Source organism: Oryzias melastigma, linkage group LG5, assembly GCF_002922805.2.
Source record: "Oryzias melastigma strain HK-1 linkage group LG5, ASM292280v2, whole genome shotgun sequence".
NCBI classification, from domain to species: domain Eukaryota; kingdom Metazoa; phylum Chordata; class Actinopteri; order Beloniformes; family Adrianichthyidae; genus Oryzias; species Oryzias melastigma.
In genome coordinates, this window is record NC_050516.1 from 3,207,523 (window position 1) to 3,222,521 (window position 14,999).

The following is a 14,999-nucleotide window of genomic DNA, read 5'->3' on the forward strand; positions in this document are numbered from 1 at the left end:
TTTTTTGTCAACTTTGCTAGCTTGGTGGTTTCAATTTAGCGGTCGGAGCAGCCGCTTTATGGAAGTAATGGATGGGTTTTTGACATGTGACCACAACTTTACATGCCTCAAGATTGAGTCAAATGTGATTTTGAAGGAATAAAACTTCCTTCAGAATCAGATTATACATAAAACAAAAAAAGTATCTTGTGTTTTGTATATGAACCATCCTGTTTCTGTGTGATGTCTGCTGATCTGTTCATGTTGTTTCAGGTCTTTGATAACTATGCTGTAACTGTAATGATCGGCGGTGAGCCCTATACCCTCGGCTTGTTTGACACAGCAGGTATGTCCTTGTTTTGTCTATTTTTTTATTTTATAATTTTTTGAAAATAAAACTTTTTAAATAAGGTTTTTGTAAGAGATAAAAAGAAAAAGTTTTGTATGGACATAAGAGCACACGGAGACGACAGCCTCGGAAATATACCCACAAAAACTGGAAAACAAATATGTACCTTTCTTTATCTGCCAATGACACAGTTTGTGTCCAGATGAATCAAAACAATACAGAGAGTTTGTTATTGTGTAATGAAGCTGCCCTGATCAGACTCCTTTAGAAAGCTTGTTTCAATGTATCGTGTCTGATTCTATATCAGCACATGAGCTGATAAACGGACCCTTAGGTGGATTTCACTTGCTAGAACTATTTAAGACCTGTTCAGGTTTTTCTCCGCCTTCAGCCAAAAAGCAAAAAATATGTAACCAACTGAACTTGTGAAGAATTTCATGAAACAGACAGGAAGGTCACCATGTAAAAAAACAGCCGAATTAAGATTTTTGCTTAGAGTCACACAATTCGTCTTTAACGATAAAAAGAGGTCTGGGGTGTTAAAGCTCTTCTATGTACAAAAGAGGGTAACTGAGGAACTTTTAAAATTTTCTAATGCCTAATCAAAACTAGGAGTGTGTATTGGCAAGAGTCTGCCAATACGATACATATCCCGATAAGTGTATCGCAATACGATGCATATCGCGATATATCCCAAGACCATACCAGAGCAATGTTTCACTTTACGGTACCCATCCCATGTAAAAACTAAGTAGTACAAACAAATCCATGGTCGGGGGTTTAGGTGAAAAACAAAAGTAAGGCACTAAAATGCGTTTATTCATAATTCAATTATATATTGTCACGTCTGCACTGCATTTTTTTGTTTGTTTTGTTTTTTTGGGTTACACCCATGCTCTAAACCATATCCAGGAATGACAAAACTGCAGGTAGTGCTCAGGTTTTGGATTTAAGCCCCACAAATCTCTACCTGAGTCCAGGAATAAAAAAAAAAAAAAAATCAAAATGTGAGGAAGAACAGACAAGACGGAGAGAATGTGATCATAAAACCCTGGAATAAAATCTAAGCTAATGAATTCATGACTCCATTTAACCTTTAAAGTACCTGCTCAACCAAAAAATAGCGCACAATTAGAAAACATTAAAACATTGTATTACTCCCCTCAATGCCATAAGCAGCAGAAGAAAACATGTTTTAACTACCGTATTTTCCGGACTATAAGTCGCGTTTTTTTTCATAGATTGAATGTCCCTGCGACTTATACTCCAGTGCGACTTATATACGAATTTTTAATGATGACATATGGACCGTAAGTCTAGAGTGCCCTCTTATGGTGATCTATGCAATTACTTTATTTACTTTAGTTATTCAGACGTGACACAGAGGACGAAGAATTTAAGGGATTTAGTGATATGGAGTGAGATTGCGTGCAATTAATTACAGTAAAGATACAAAGTTGATGAGTTCTTGAGGCTATAGTTAAATAAAACTGTTATGTTATATAAATGCTACACCTTTTCGTTTTTTTCATGATGCTAATATGTGAATATGTGTTGACACATATTCAGCCTGTTTTCTATTCACTTATGAATGTTATAACTTACCTTCCAGGATGATGTAATATCGTTTTTTTCAACCAGTTTGTAAAATAAATTACTTGAAAAAAATGCGACTTATACTCCAGTGCGACTTATGTATGGTTTTTTCTTCTTCATTATGCATTTTTTGGCCCCTGCGACTTATACTCCGGTGCGACTTATTGTCCGAAAAATACGGTAGTTTTGTCTTGGTTTAGTAGTTAAAGGGTTAATGTTTTCTGAAAAATCTCCATATAATCATCTGATTCTGAAATCTTTGCCCGTCTCAAACCAAATCCAGTTGTTCCAGCCAGTTTTATTTTTGATTCCTTCTTAGTTTTTGTCGTCTTTAAAGTTTTACCAACAGAAGAGGGAAATTTTTTCAGTTTTTATGTTTTGTCTTTTAAGTTTCTTGTTTTCGCTGCAAACTTTTATCTAAACCTTCTAGCAACAGTTTTTTGTTTTTTTTCTATCAGGTCAGGAAGACTATGACCGGTTACGTCCTCTGAGTTACCCACAGACAGATGTCTTCCTGGTCTGTTTTTCCGTCGTGTCGCCGTCCTCCTTTGAAAACGTCAAAGAAAAGGTGCGTCTGTCAGAAGCCGTCTTCATCATCAGGATCACCCGGCGTCTGTTTAAACATGAAGGTCGTGTCTGTTTCCAGTGGGTCCCAGAGATCACCCATCACTGTCCAAAGACGCCCTTCCTTCTAGTTGGGACTCAGATCGACCTGCGGGACGACCCCTCCACCATAGAGAAGCTGGCCAAGAACAAGCAGAAGCCCATCACCCCCGAGACGGCCGAGAAGCTGGCCAGAGACCTGAAGGCTGTGAAATACGTGGAGTGCTCCGCCCTCACACAGGTACCCGCCCTCGGAGTCACATGACTCCCACCGTTTTGACTGAGATTTTAATAAAGAAGGTGGAGGAAAGAGGCACGCCCCCATCCAGCTCTGTGCACGCTGCAGCTCCGTCTCCCTCTGCATGGTTGCTTTTTATCTGGAATTCACAATGTTTGCTTTGAGTTTTCAGTCAAAATCACATCCCAGCTTCCTTTGGCATGGCAGTGTTGTTTTTTTATTTTTATATGAATTTGCAAAAATGTAACATCACTAAAATCCGTAAATGAACACAGATGTTTAATATTGAAAGTGTTTTTTCTAGGGATGTCCTGATCCCATCACATGATCGAGAATCGGCTCAGTCACAGTTTTAGACTCGACTGAAATCAGATTTTGGATCTATATATTTTACTCGTATTTTATGATCAGAGCAAAACATTTCAAGCTTATTATTATAAATAAATACTCTGCTTGAAGCCTTCATATCAGGAACGAATCGCAACATTTTATAGTTGTAAAGAGCAGCAGGATACAGCTCTAGTTTTAGCAGGAGGAGCAGAAAAAACATTCAGTAAGTTGGAGAGAAATTCGTAGATTTGGACTTCAGGGGTCAATAACTGTTAATAAACATTTAAAACAGTTTTTATTGGTTTATCTAAACCTAACGGGATTTAAAAAAAAACGTTATGTTTTTAATGAGAATTAAACAGACAACTGAGTTAGTGAGAAAGGGACAGTCTACAGGTCGCTAGTTCCTGGAAAAAGAAAAAAAAAACAAATATTCATGTTTCAGAAGAACTAAGAAATGGTTTCATTGATATGAGCTTGTCGTAAACGCTCATTCTTTCTTCATAGTTTTTTTTCCGCTTAAATTCTTTTTTTTCATGTATTATCTGTAACCCGAGGCAGATTTATGAAAAAAACCAAAACAACTTGACAAATGTATATTTTTTTCAATAAATACAAACATAATTGATTATTCTTTCCTGCATTTAGTGTAACCACCTGATTTTTGATCAAGCTGTTTAACAATCTCTCAAACCCTCAGAAGATGCAGCGACCCCGAGCCGATCGACTGCTGATAATAATAATGGATTAGATTTTATCTGCGCTTTTCAGGACACTCAAAGCGCTTACATTGTGCATCCATTATTCATTCACACCTCATTCATACTTGGTGACGGTAAGCTACTACTGTAGCCACAGCTGCCCTGGGGCAGGCTGACAGAGGCGTGGCTGCCAGTACGCGCCTACGGCCCCTCTGACCATCACCGGAACATTCATACGCATTCAAACACCAGTGGAGCCACACTGGAGGCAAGTTGGGTTAAGTGCCTTGCCCAAGGACACAACGACACTTGGCTGGCGGGAGCCGGAATCGAACCGCCTATCCTTCGATCATTGGCCGACCCGCTCTACCGCCTGAGCCACTGTCATCAGCAGTCGGCCTGAGCCGACTGCTGATGACGTTTCATCTATAATGTGTTCGTAACCGTGTAAAATGATCCCAAAAAAGTTTTTTTTACCAATTCAGGGTTAAAAAAAAATCTTAAACTTCTACTTCAAACATAGATGCTCAAGATTGTAACAATATAATAACTGATCATCAGCATGAGTTGATAAAATTTACAATTCTTAAAGATGTGAAATGAATAAACTTTTTAATAGTGTAAAGTTACTAAAAAACGCGTTATTGAAAACATTTATTTATAGCTAGTTTTCCTTCGCTGTAAAAGGAACGACATCTTCCTTGTCCAGTGAAGGAGAACAAGTGTTTAGACATCAGTTTTAGCTTTTTTTCCTGCTTATAAATGTGGTTTAAAGGTTCATCTTTTATTCTTTAATCTGAACCAAACCCTCTCCAGGTTTGCTTCACGTCCTCCTTGTAAACCCTCCCTCCTGCAGGATGCTGACAGCATGCACGCTCCTTCCTCCTCCTCTTCCTCCTCCTCTTTCCTGGGAAAAAGCTCCCTCTTTTTGCGCCGCCGTCCTCACTGAGGAGGCGGACATTTAAAGATGGCTGCAGTCTGAGTGAACGTCACGTTTCATGGAGAACAATGGCGTTCCTCCGCTGCCACTTCCTTCCTCCTCGGCCGTGAGGACAGCCGCTGATGTCATTTCCTGTTTCCTGCGGTTTCAACTTCCACCTGTTTTTCCATTAGCCTCCTCTAATCACGCTGCTCTTCTCTTTCCTGTCGTTTTCTCGTAGCGGGGGCTGAAGAACGTCTTTGACGAGGCGATCCTCGCCGCCCTCGAGCCGCCTGAGACTCAGAGACAAAGGAAATGCTGTATATTTTGATCTTTGTCTGCTGCAGTATCACCCTGCCCCACCCCCCTCTTCTCTGGCATTCATTAACCCCTTCCTGTTTCATTCCTTAATCGAAATTTATTCATTCATGCCATTCTCACTCAGTGAATCCATTTCTTGTTACGCTGATCTTTGCTGGCTTGTCCTCTGAAATCGCGCCTCAACTTTTCTCTGAGTTTGAGTCGCTTTGTTTTCCTGCTAGGAGAAGCTCGGCATTTGTTTTGCCTTTTTTTTAATTGTTCTTTTTTTATTTGACCAGAAATCTAAGTAAAGAGAAGTTTGATTGTCGCCGTGGTTACATGCAGCTCCTCTCTGCTCATACAGGGGAACTCCACTCGTGTGGTAGAACCAATTTTCAGCTGTGAATCAAATTCATTCATCTCCCTGAATTTTTTGTAAATATGAGTTAAAAGAAAATGTGAAATTAGCTCTTAAATAAACAAAACATCCAAAATGACAGCTATAGAAGCAGCTGAATCCAAGGTTCATATTCCACATATAAGAAAACAATGCAGCATGAATGAGCAGGTCTGAGGAGACGAGCTTGCTAGTAATCACTTTGTGATTTTAAGAGGAAATCATTTTTGATCCTGTTTTTGTAAAAGCAGAATTTGATCTCCAACAAAACCCCTTTTTGTTATAGTTTTTACAGTTTATGCTCACAAAAACAAACACAAAAAATTGTTGAGGGGGTCTAAATCATCAACATTGCTCCATTTTTTATAAAGTAATTTATAAAAATAAGGCTAACTTAAATTTAGTGTGAAAAATGTTTAACGTCCTCATAAAAATTTAAAATAAAACATCTGCAAACCTGCAGTTGGTTTGTATCAGATTACAGCTCAGCAGTCATCGATGTGTTTTAGGGTCCGGGCTTCCATGCACGTCCAGAGTAGGGACAGGTACCGAAGCTCTCTGCAAACTTGGTATTGTTACATGTGCTTATTTTCGCTGAGAGGTACCATCTGGTTTAGAATGGCCCAGACCATTGAGGTGAGCGTTTCCTCTCAAAGGATGCGGGGTGTAGACCGGCTGCCTAGCTTTGCATCATAGTAGTGCAACTACTGAAAAACCAAAACTAACAGCAGCAGTGGAGGTCATCCAGCTGCTCAGTTTTTTTTCCCACTTGGTTTTTGGTAGTTTGTATAAACAAAGCATTTAATGTTGTTTGAGAGAAGATTGCAGACAGTGAGGAGGAATACAGACGTTTTCTTCTGTCATAATGACCTGCCATTCAACGGGGTTCAACAGTAGCTCCGCCCTAACTGGTCTGTTCAACTTTTCTATGGAACTACAACCAATGGGGCCCCAAAAATGGTACGGGTTCACCTGCCTCAATTTTAGCCAATCATTCTACATTTCCAGTGATTGTGGGCCGGTTCATTTAAGAATGGTGAGGGTGACCAGGGCTCTGTCAAAATGCCAACAGCGAAGTGAGCAAAAGTTTGTCAGAACTTCACGGCAAAAGATTCTAATTCATCAACTTGGTGGATCAGAGTGACGTGTTTAGTGTTCCTAAAGTAGACTGATGTCGCGGTGATGAGGGAAATCTGAGAAAACGGGGATGCAGCGCTGCAGCGCAGAATGAACGAAAGCATCATTTAGGTGCTCTCCTCCGTCACACTTGAACATCTTTGGAAAAATGGGTGTTTCCGTATTTTTGAAGTACCAAAACCATTTCAAAGTTACTGGTTCAGCACCGGCACAGAATAAAATCCAAACAGTACCCATCCCTTCTCCAGAGGTTACACACAGACTTCATAATTGTCACTTTATCACTGTGTGAGTTACTGTTGTGAAAAAAAGAATTTGATCACATTCTAGTTTTCATGACTTCATCAATGTGGAGATGTTGGTTTAGCAGGAACCTGTAATGTCTTAGTTAAACTCTAGATGGAGCCCTTCATTAGTCTTAGATCATGTCCAGTTTTTCATGGATTTGTGTATCAAACAGCTGGCACTTTAAAATTACACCTGTTTCTCTAGACTGTTTTTAATAAAACTTTAGTTTTAATAATGAGATTAAATGGATTCAGAGTTCTGATGGAGGGAACTTCATTTCAGAAATCCCATAATAATAGTAACACAATAATAACATTTATTTAAAGAGTCACTCCAAAGTCTAATATTTCAAATCTATTGAAAATGAGCTTTTATTCAGACTTCCTCTGTGTGACAGTGGAGCCTGAGCTGTGTGTGTGTGTTTGTGTAGATAATAATCATATTGTGTTCAAATGATTGTTAATAAATTTCAAATGAATCGGCTCTCCTGTCCGCCTCTCTTCTTTCTTCGGTTGCCTGTGTGTGTGTCGCTTCAGGTCATGTGACAGTCCAGTGGCTCCTCCTACAACCCCTACGTGTTGTTTGTGTGCTTGTGTTGTGTTGCTGCATCAGGGCTCGATTTTTCCTCCACTTTCTTGTTTAATCTGATTTCAGCTGCACTTTTGACTGATGGGTTTTTGTTTGAATGCTTTAATTAGGAAAACCTTCTTATTTTTTATTTTTATTTTGTCACTTTGATTGAAGTTTTACTGTTTGGATTTTTTTCTGTTTTGGTTTGTGTGTCTTTGCTCCGCCCCCCTCATTGTTTGTGTGTTTGTGTTCACAGAAAGGCCTAAAGAATGTGTTTGATGAAGCCATATTGGCTGCACTGGAGCCTCCTGAGCCCAAGAAGAAACGCAAATGTGTGCTGCTATGAAGGGCTCTGTGGTTTACTGAGCACACACACAAACACAACATACACACAAACACATCTGACATGACCCCCCCCCCCTCCTGTCCTTGCTCTGCTAAGGCTGATCGACTGAAGTTTCATAAAACTCTGCAATAAATCGAAGCTTCACCCTAAACTTTAGACCCCCCCCCCCACTCTTAGATGTCTTCAGCCGACTGGTCAGGGTTCCCCCGCCTCCCCGTCCCCCTCCACCGCCTGATGGGCGGGTCTCATGCTGCTGTTCCTGTCGCCTCGGTCCGTCAGTGGACTCCTAGCCCCGCCTCCTCCGTTCTTTCCCAGCACTACTTCAAACACGCTAACGAGAGTTGTAGTGTTTTGTTTGCCAACACCCCCCCCCCGAAAATATTTATTCCAAGTAGACAAACGGAACCACTGAGGACCCGCCGAAGGAGCTGTTCCGGCGGCTGCAGAACCGCAGATGGATTCTCCGGTTCCCATCAATTGGCCTTCTAGCAGCAGGGAACTTTTAACAGTGTTAGCAGAACAAGTGGTGTTTTGTGCGTTTTTTTATTATTATTATTTCTTTGTTCTCGTCAGGGACCAGCAGGGAGGGGGGCACAGCAGAGCCCCTCTTCACACTTGGAGCGTGCTCAGAAGGTTTGGGCCCGCTCAGACTGCAGGTGGCGCTCATGAGCCGCGGTCTGAACGCGGTCTAATAGATGTAATTATAATTTAAGCTGGCTCTCTGGTGATGTAGGCTCCAGTCATTTTTACCAAAATAAGAATTCCTTCAATACTTCTGTTTGTGTTGTTTTTTTATTAATTATAAATATATATATCTAAATATAAATCTATTAAAAGGTTTCATTCGCTCCTTTTTCATTTCGGAGTCAGAACTCAACTGAACTTTTCAAGCTGCCAGTTTTACACAAAGAAAACCTCTGATTGGTTGAAGCCGATTAAAAAAAACCTCTAATGGCAGAGAGACTGTTTGCTGGAGATGGTTTGTGATTGGTCGGTTCTTGTTTTTCCTCCCGTCGGTGGCTCAGTCGGGTTCATATCCAGCCCAAGTCAGTATGATTATTATAACCTGTTGTTGTTTTGGTGCAAAACCAAATGCTTTGTCTAAGTTTGTTTTCTTTGTATATGCATTCTTTTCATAAATATTAAACTTATACCTTAATTGCCTTTAACTTTTCTCCTTTGTCTTTATTTTACTTTTTTTTTAAACCTAATTGTAAAATGTTGTTCCATTCCTTCAGCCAGTAGGGGGAGCTCTTTGATAAAACATACATTTCTGATTTCATTGTAGAGTAAAAATCAGTTCAAAATTTAGATTGAATTAAAGGAAAAAATGTTTTATTTGAATTTACTCTAAAGCTTTATTTGTTTAATTCTAAAATCAACTTTGTAATGAAAAATCTATATTGAAATATGACTTTTTTACATTGGAAATGTTCAAACATGTTAACCCTTTATTACCAGAGCTCCAGTGTTAATGTTCTTTGGTTCACTCTAACTTTTCAATCATGTTAACGATCAATGTCATTCCAGTAGATTTTGTTGAGCCGCTTTTCTCCAACAAAATCTACTGGAATGACGTTGATTGTGTTTTCGATTAAAGGTTATAGCATGTTAAAAATTCTGCGTTTAAGCGTCACTAGCGATGCCTCAGGTGTTAAAGGGTTAAAAATACTCCTGCTTCATTCATTAGGCCTCTTGCTAGTTTCATACTTAAAAAAATGCATACATACACATACACGTCCTTCAGACCTGAAGTTTTCAAAAGGTCCAGAACTTGAAGCCACCTAGGGTTCCAAAAAAATCCATTCAGTTATCGCACATATAGATAACTACAAAAAACCTTTTTAATCTATTCTGCCAGTTACATTAAAGTCTTTTCTAAACACATTTGTCAGCTTTAGCTTAATTTTATTTATATATGTCCATTGTCAGAAATATTGTCACAAAAACATGATATTTATCAAGTGGGTCTTTAACCAAAGATGGGCCTGCTCTGGTGTTCTTGAACTGGATAAAAGGACACTTTTTTTTAGTGAAAAAATAAAGATAAAATGCTTTGGTCAGTTATAAAAAGCAGCTCCACAACCACTACAGCAGCCCCATACCATCACACCCTCACCACCATGTTTGACTGTTAGTTTATCTCCTTTACATAAAGTTATTTTATTGTTTTATGTAATTGTTTCCTTATGGATTTCCTTGAAGTTTTAGGTATAATTCTGATGTTTTTGCCAGATGTGAGATATTTTTTTCAAATTTAACTTTTATTGATAAAACATATTGACAAAGAGGAATTGTGGACATGCAGATGTCATTGTGTTGCTTTTTCATCCTATTTTTTTTAAATGATAAGAACAATGAAAGGAAAAAAAAACCTTGGGTGTTCACGTAAAAGGGTATCCAGGTAACTTAAATCTGTATCGTTTACTTATTTCTATAGTCCACTGTACCCACATAAAGAACTTCTTTTCCTTTCGCCTTTACAGAGTATAAAATTCAACAGGCTTGACACATTCCGTCCACTTAGTCCAAATTCTGTAAAATGTGTCCATCTGCTGTTTAACTGAAAAGACAGCTTCTCCTTTTTTAGATTTCCTGCACAGTATTTCTCCAATCCTCGATTGTCGGTGGTTCAGGGTTGAGCCATTTCCATGTTTAAGTTTATTTACTTGCAGCCAGTAAGTAACTTTTAGTTGTCTAATTCACAAAAACAGAAATGTAAACTTACATAAGCCTTCAGTAACTTTGTTCTTCATTTGTGGTTTAGTTTTCCAGATGTATTGGAACCGTTTTCTCCTTTAATAAAAAATAATTTTAAAGATCTTTGCATCTTCCATAGTAAAGGTTTACTTTGACTCCATGTTCTCCAGGATCTGATGGTGGCGTCTGCAGCTGACGCTCAGCAGAAACTCTCTGGAATGTCCACAGATAGTTTTCCTTCAGCTCAGACAGATGTCCTGAAATTCCGCAATCTTCAGGGATGAGGGCGATATCCGAGCCTCGGTGACCCGTTTATCTGCTGCAGGTGACTGTGAGGGATTCTTCACAGCTGACCCCCCCTCCACCACCACCCCCATGTGAGGTGTTCACGCATTCCCTGCGTTTTTGGAGTGCTGTCTGTCAGCGCCTTCTTCTGCTAAAGAGCTGCTGACAGCCATTAATTATCGCGCAGGCTGAACGAAGGGGCATTCCTCCTGCTGAAATATCCGACAGATGCGGCCCTGCATCCACACGGAGACGCCACCTGCTCCAGCCCGGTCTTCTTCATCTCATCCATCAAACGCATGTCTCCTTCACCAGCAGGAGACCCAAAAGCAGACCACGGTGACGCTGCTGAAATTCACGCTGAGTCGTATCAAATCTTAGCTGTAAATCAGACGTTCCTCCTCAGATCTGCACATCTGCTGCTCGTGTGTTTGTGTGGGGAATAAATCTCCTCTGCTGGATGAAGCTGCATGCCTGTTAGCCACGCTGCCCCTCCAACCTTTACAGTTGTGATGTTGAGGTCGCTCGGATCTCTGCTGCTTATGAGGAAAAGCAACTCCGTCCTAATCCAGAAACACAGATTCCACCTTTCGATCTTAGCCGGAATGTCAGAATTCTCACCCTGTGACCCGGACAGGATGGATTAGCGCGCTCTGTCTGACCACTGACCCTCAGCCTGTTTCTCCTTTAGAATCTTCCTAAGAGAGACTAGATCTGCCATTCAACCAGCTAGATCCTAGACTGAGGCTTTGTTCTAGATCTCTTTCACCTCTCTTACAAAATTGAATTTTTTTCTAGTTGCATCTTTATTGTTTTTACAAGTTTGGGTGGAGAAAAAAAAACAATTAAAAGTCCATTACAGCAGCAGCAGTCGTTTCCTCCATTCACTCCTCTAAATCAGCAGAACAATGCTGACAGTTGTTGCTGAGGCATGTTTCTCAAGATACTCTAGCTTTTAGTCAGTCCAAGCTCTTATTTACTTCCTGAGTTTAACACAAGTTACAGTCGATCCAAAGACCTCTGGAGGCAGGTTCCACAGTTCTCAATGTGCAGTGGACCTCGCCTCTGGCACGTCTTGTATCCCCAGCTGTCCCCCAGCCCATCTGGATGAAGCCCACTATTTAAACATGTTGTTGTAGAGTTAGATAAGCTAATTCTTCTGGAACAGTCCTGGTAAATCGCTTGTCCGTCCTGGGATAGGATCTTTCTCTCTAAGGTTTCTTCTTTTTTTCCTGATTCAGGTTTTTTTTAGGAGTTTTTCATCATTGAGAGGGAGGGTCTAAGGCAGGGATAACCAGATTTATTTAGTCAGTTTAGTTTAGCAATTAGCTGTTTATTGTTTGTTATTTATTGAAGCCCAATGAGGCAATTGTTTTTGTGATATTGGGCTATATAGTTTAATTTCAATTTCATTCCAATTTCAAAGAATAAAGCTGGGGATGTAAAAGATAAGTCTACAGATATTTGTTTAAAAGCTATTAAGTTATCAGACGTATCAGTATCAGCAGTATCAGTTCAAAATCACAGATATGAACAAAATCATGTTGGTCAAACAAATAACGATCAGGAAGTACGGTATTTTTTTTCCACTATATGGTGCCATATAGATGGTTTATTATTGACTTTTATCACACAAGGCACATTAAGTGAAATAAAAGAGTCTGGGATAAGTCCATCAGGTCAGTCAGAGTTTATTAAATTTAACACTACACGTTAGCCACATTAGAAGCTTTTGAATTACCAGCATATTCACAATACCTGTAATTCTCTACACATACAAAAAAAAAAACACAGTCGGATTAGCATATTAAAAAAACACCCAGCGATGTTTGCAACGCGTGAAAAACCAGACTGATACCACTAAAACAAATGTTACTGTAACTACGCTAACTCAAAACCTTGATAGTAACACATAAAAAAAATGCAGCCTGGCACCGCTACGCATTAGCCAAGTTAGCATATTCACAAAAAAACCTAATTGTGTTTAAAACACGTGAAAAGACAGACAGATATCATTAAAAAATTACTGTGATTATGCTAACTCCCAACCTTGTCAGTAACACGTAAACAAATAAACGCAGACACGGCGATATTTTAGCTGCGTCACCGTATTCACAAAAACACCCAACCATGTGTGCAACACGTAGACAGACTGATGCTGTTAAAACACGTTACTGTAACGACGCTAACTCAAAACTTTGTTAGCAACTTAAAAAAATGCAGTGTGGCACCGCGATGCATTAGCCAAGTTAGCATATTCACAAAAACAGCTGACCGTGTTAGCAACACATGAAAAACAGACTGATAGTACTAAAACAAACATTACTTTGACTACGCTAACTCCCAACAGTAATGTTAAAAAAAAACAGTCCAATACTGCTACAATTTAGCCACGTTAGGAATATTACAGTAACACCCAATCTTGTTTGCAACTGATACGAAAGATGGATTGACATTTTGACAGTGAGTCGTGTATCTCTCAAAATGGCTTCGACGTCAGTAAACAAAGCTAGGTATAAAGTTCTCCGCATTGCAAGACACTGGCGTTTTAGGAAAAATTTAAGGTTTTTAAGAAAAAAGAAAATAATCGCAATGTATCGTATTGCCACAAAGTTAGTAGAATCTTTTGCCACTTCAAAGACCATGAGATGCAAATCAAGTGAGAGTAAAATATACACACCCCTGGTTGAACCATTCAGACTTATACTTAAACTTTTATATCGTTCATTGTTTCATTCTTTATTCATGACAACTCTAATGGAGTGGACATCTTTAAAAAAAAGAAGAAAAGAGTAAAAAGAATGACTTGTTTTGGGCCCTTTTTATGTTCTCCGTGGAAAATATTTATTAAATCAAATAGACTAGAAGATACATTTCCAGTTTTAAAACAGTTAAAAATACGGTCTTCAGTTGCGTGAGCAGCTTGAACATATCACTAAAGAACTCAAGGTCATCGTCTGTTTCGGGTCCTTAATCTTTGGAAACTCCAACCTGGGAAATCCAGGTGATGGGTCCTCAGCTTGTAACCAAGAAGCATGGTATAGCATAGATCACTCCTCTAGATATACAACCACCTGCAAGCCCTTTATTCAACCTCAATAATGCCTTTGGTGACTTTTTTTTACTGTCTTTCTTCAAAATACTCTAGAAGTGCAAGTTCAGAGCATCCAGCCTTGTCCTTTTACATGTAGGGTTAGGGTTTCAAATACAAATACCAAACACTAAAGTGTAGAATTGATAAAGTTAGTACAGTTTAAAAACATTTTCCAGTGATGGATCAAAAAAATCAATGTAATCAGAACTGGATTAATTTTTGCAAACAACAGTTCCAGCTACAATAAGTGACATTATGCTGCCATCTAGTGTTTGGTGGTGCTTTTCCAGAGTAAATAGCATTAGTTAAGGTTTTTACCCACAAAAAGACATGATCTATTTTCAAAACTAAAGCAACCTGATGGTAATGATGCACTAAAATATCTCGAGTCTCACGCCGTTGTTCGACAGCCATCATGAAAGGCCACCGCTGGTCACTGCAAGGATTATTTAGACACGGTGGTTTACTGAAAGATAACTGATACATGTAACACACACACTCTAATCTCCATCACCCACCTGTGCAGAAAGCCATGGATGAGTGGCTGTTTTTATAGTCCAGGTGTTTAAGGGAAAGTTCTCCTCATCTCAGGTGATGACAGGCTTTCAACCAAACGAAAATGTTTGTGTGCAGAGATAATCTCACACTGATCGTACCTACCAGCATCAGAACCCGAGCTGCAGCACCCAGAGCACAATCCATCCATCTTTTGTTTCTCTCCTCTCAGTTCAGTCCATCCTTATCTGATGTCTAAAAAGGTCTACGGAAAGACTTCCAATAAGCCCTTGTGTGCATATAGTAGAGTTTTTTTAAAATAGTAAATGGCCTGTACTTATAAAACACGTGACTACCTTTTGAGAAGGCCTAAACCGCTTTACCGTCGCAGTCCCTCAACATTTCACATCTTTGCCCAACCGACCCCACCAGCGTTGATCCGGCTTGGAATGGGTCTATGTGTGTATTCAGACAGGAAAAGTCAGTTGGTCTGGACTGAGTCTGCTTAATTTGGTCTGGATCAAGTCCTGAACCTTGTGTTTGGTTTGTAAGCTTTCAGTTTCAAACCAAACTAGTAAACAAAACCATATGACTAAAGATCTCTTCAGTCATTGCCCAGTCAAGGGCGGGGCAAAGCACTAATAGAAAGAATAATGGAAGTACTACACTTTA

General features: G+C 39.5%; 1 protein-coding gene across 2 annotated transcripts in view; it reads left to right on the forward strand.

The window, feature by feature from the left end:
- The window catches only part of cdc42 (cell division cycle 42), a 15,892-nt gene extending 6,970 nt beyond the window's left edge, over positions 1 to 8,922 (forward strand). Inside the window, exons 3-6 of one of the 2 annotated variants that reach the window (XM_024269545.2) lie at positions 253 to 325; positions 2,383 to 2,492; positions 2,571 to 2,768; positions 7,664 to 8,922. In XM_024269545.2, the coding sequence (XP_024125313.1) occupies positions 253 to 325; positions 2,383 to 2,492; positions 2,571 to 2,768; positions 7,664 to 7,753 (471 nt within the window). In that variant the 3' untranslated portion in view covers positions 7,754 to 8,922. Of the gene's footprint in view, positions 1 to 252; positions 326 to 2,382; positions 2,493 to 2,570; positions 2,769 to 4,956; positions 7,583 to 7,663 lie in introns of those variants that run through there. The other variant, XM_024269546.2, reaches the window with a different exon arrangement.
- Positions 8,923 to 14,999: the final 6,077 nt, after the last annotated feature.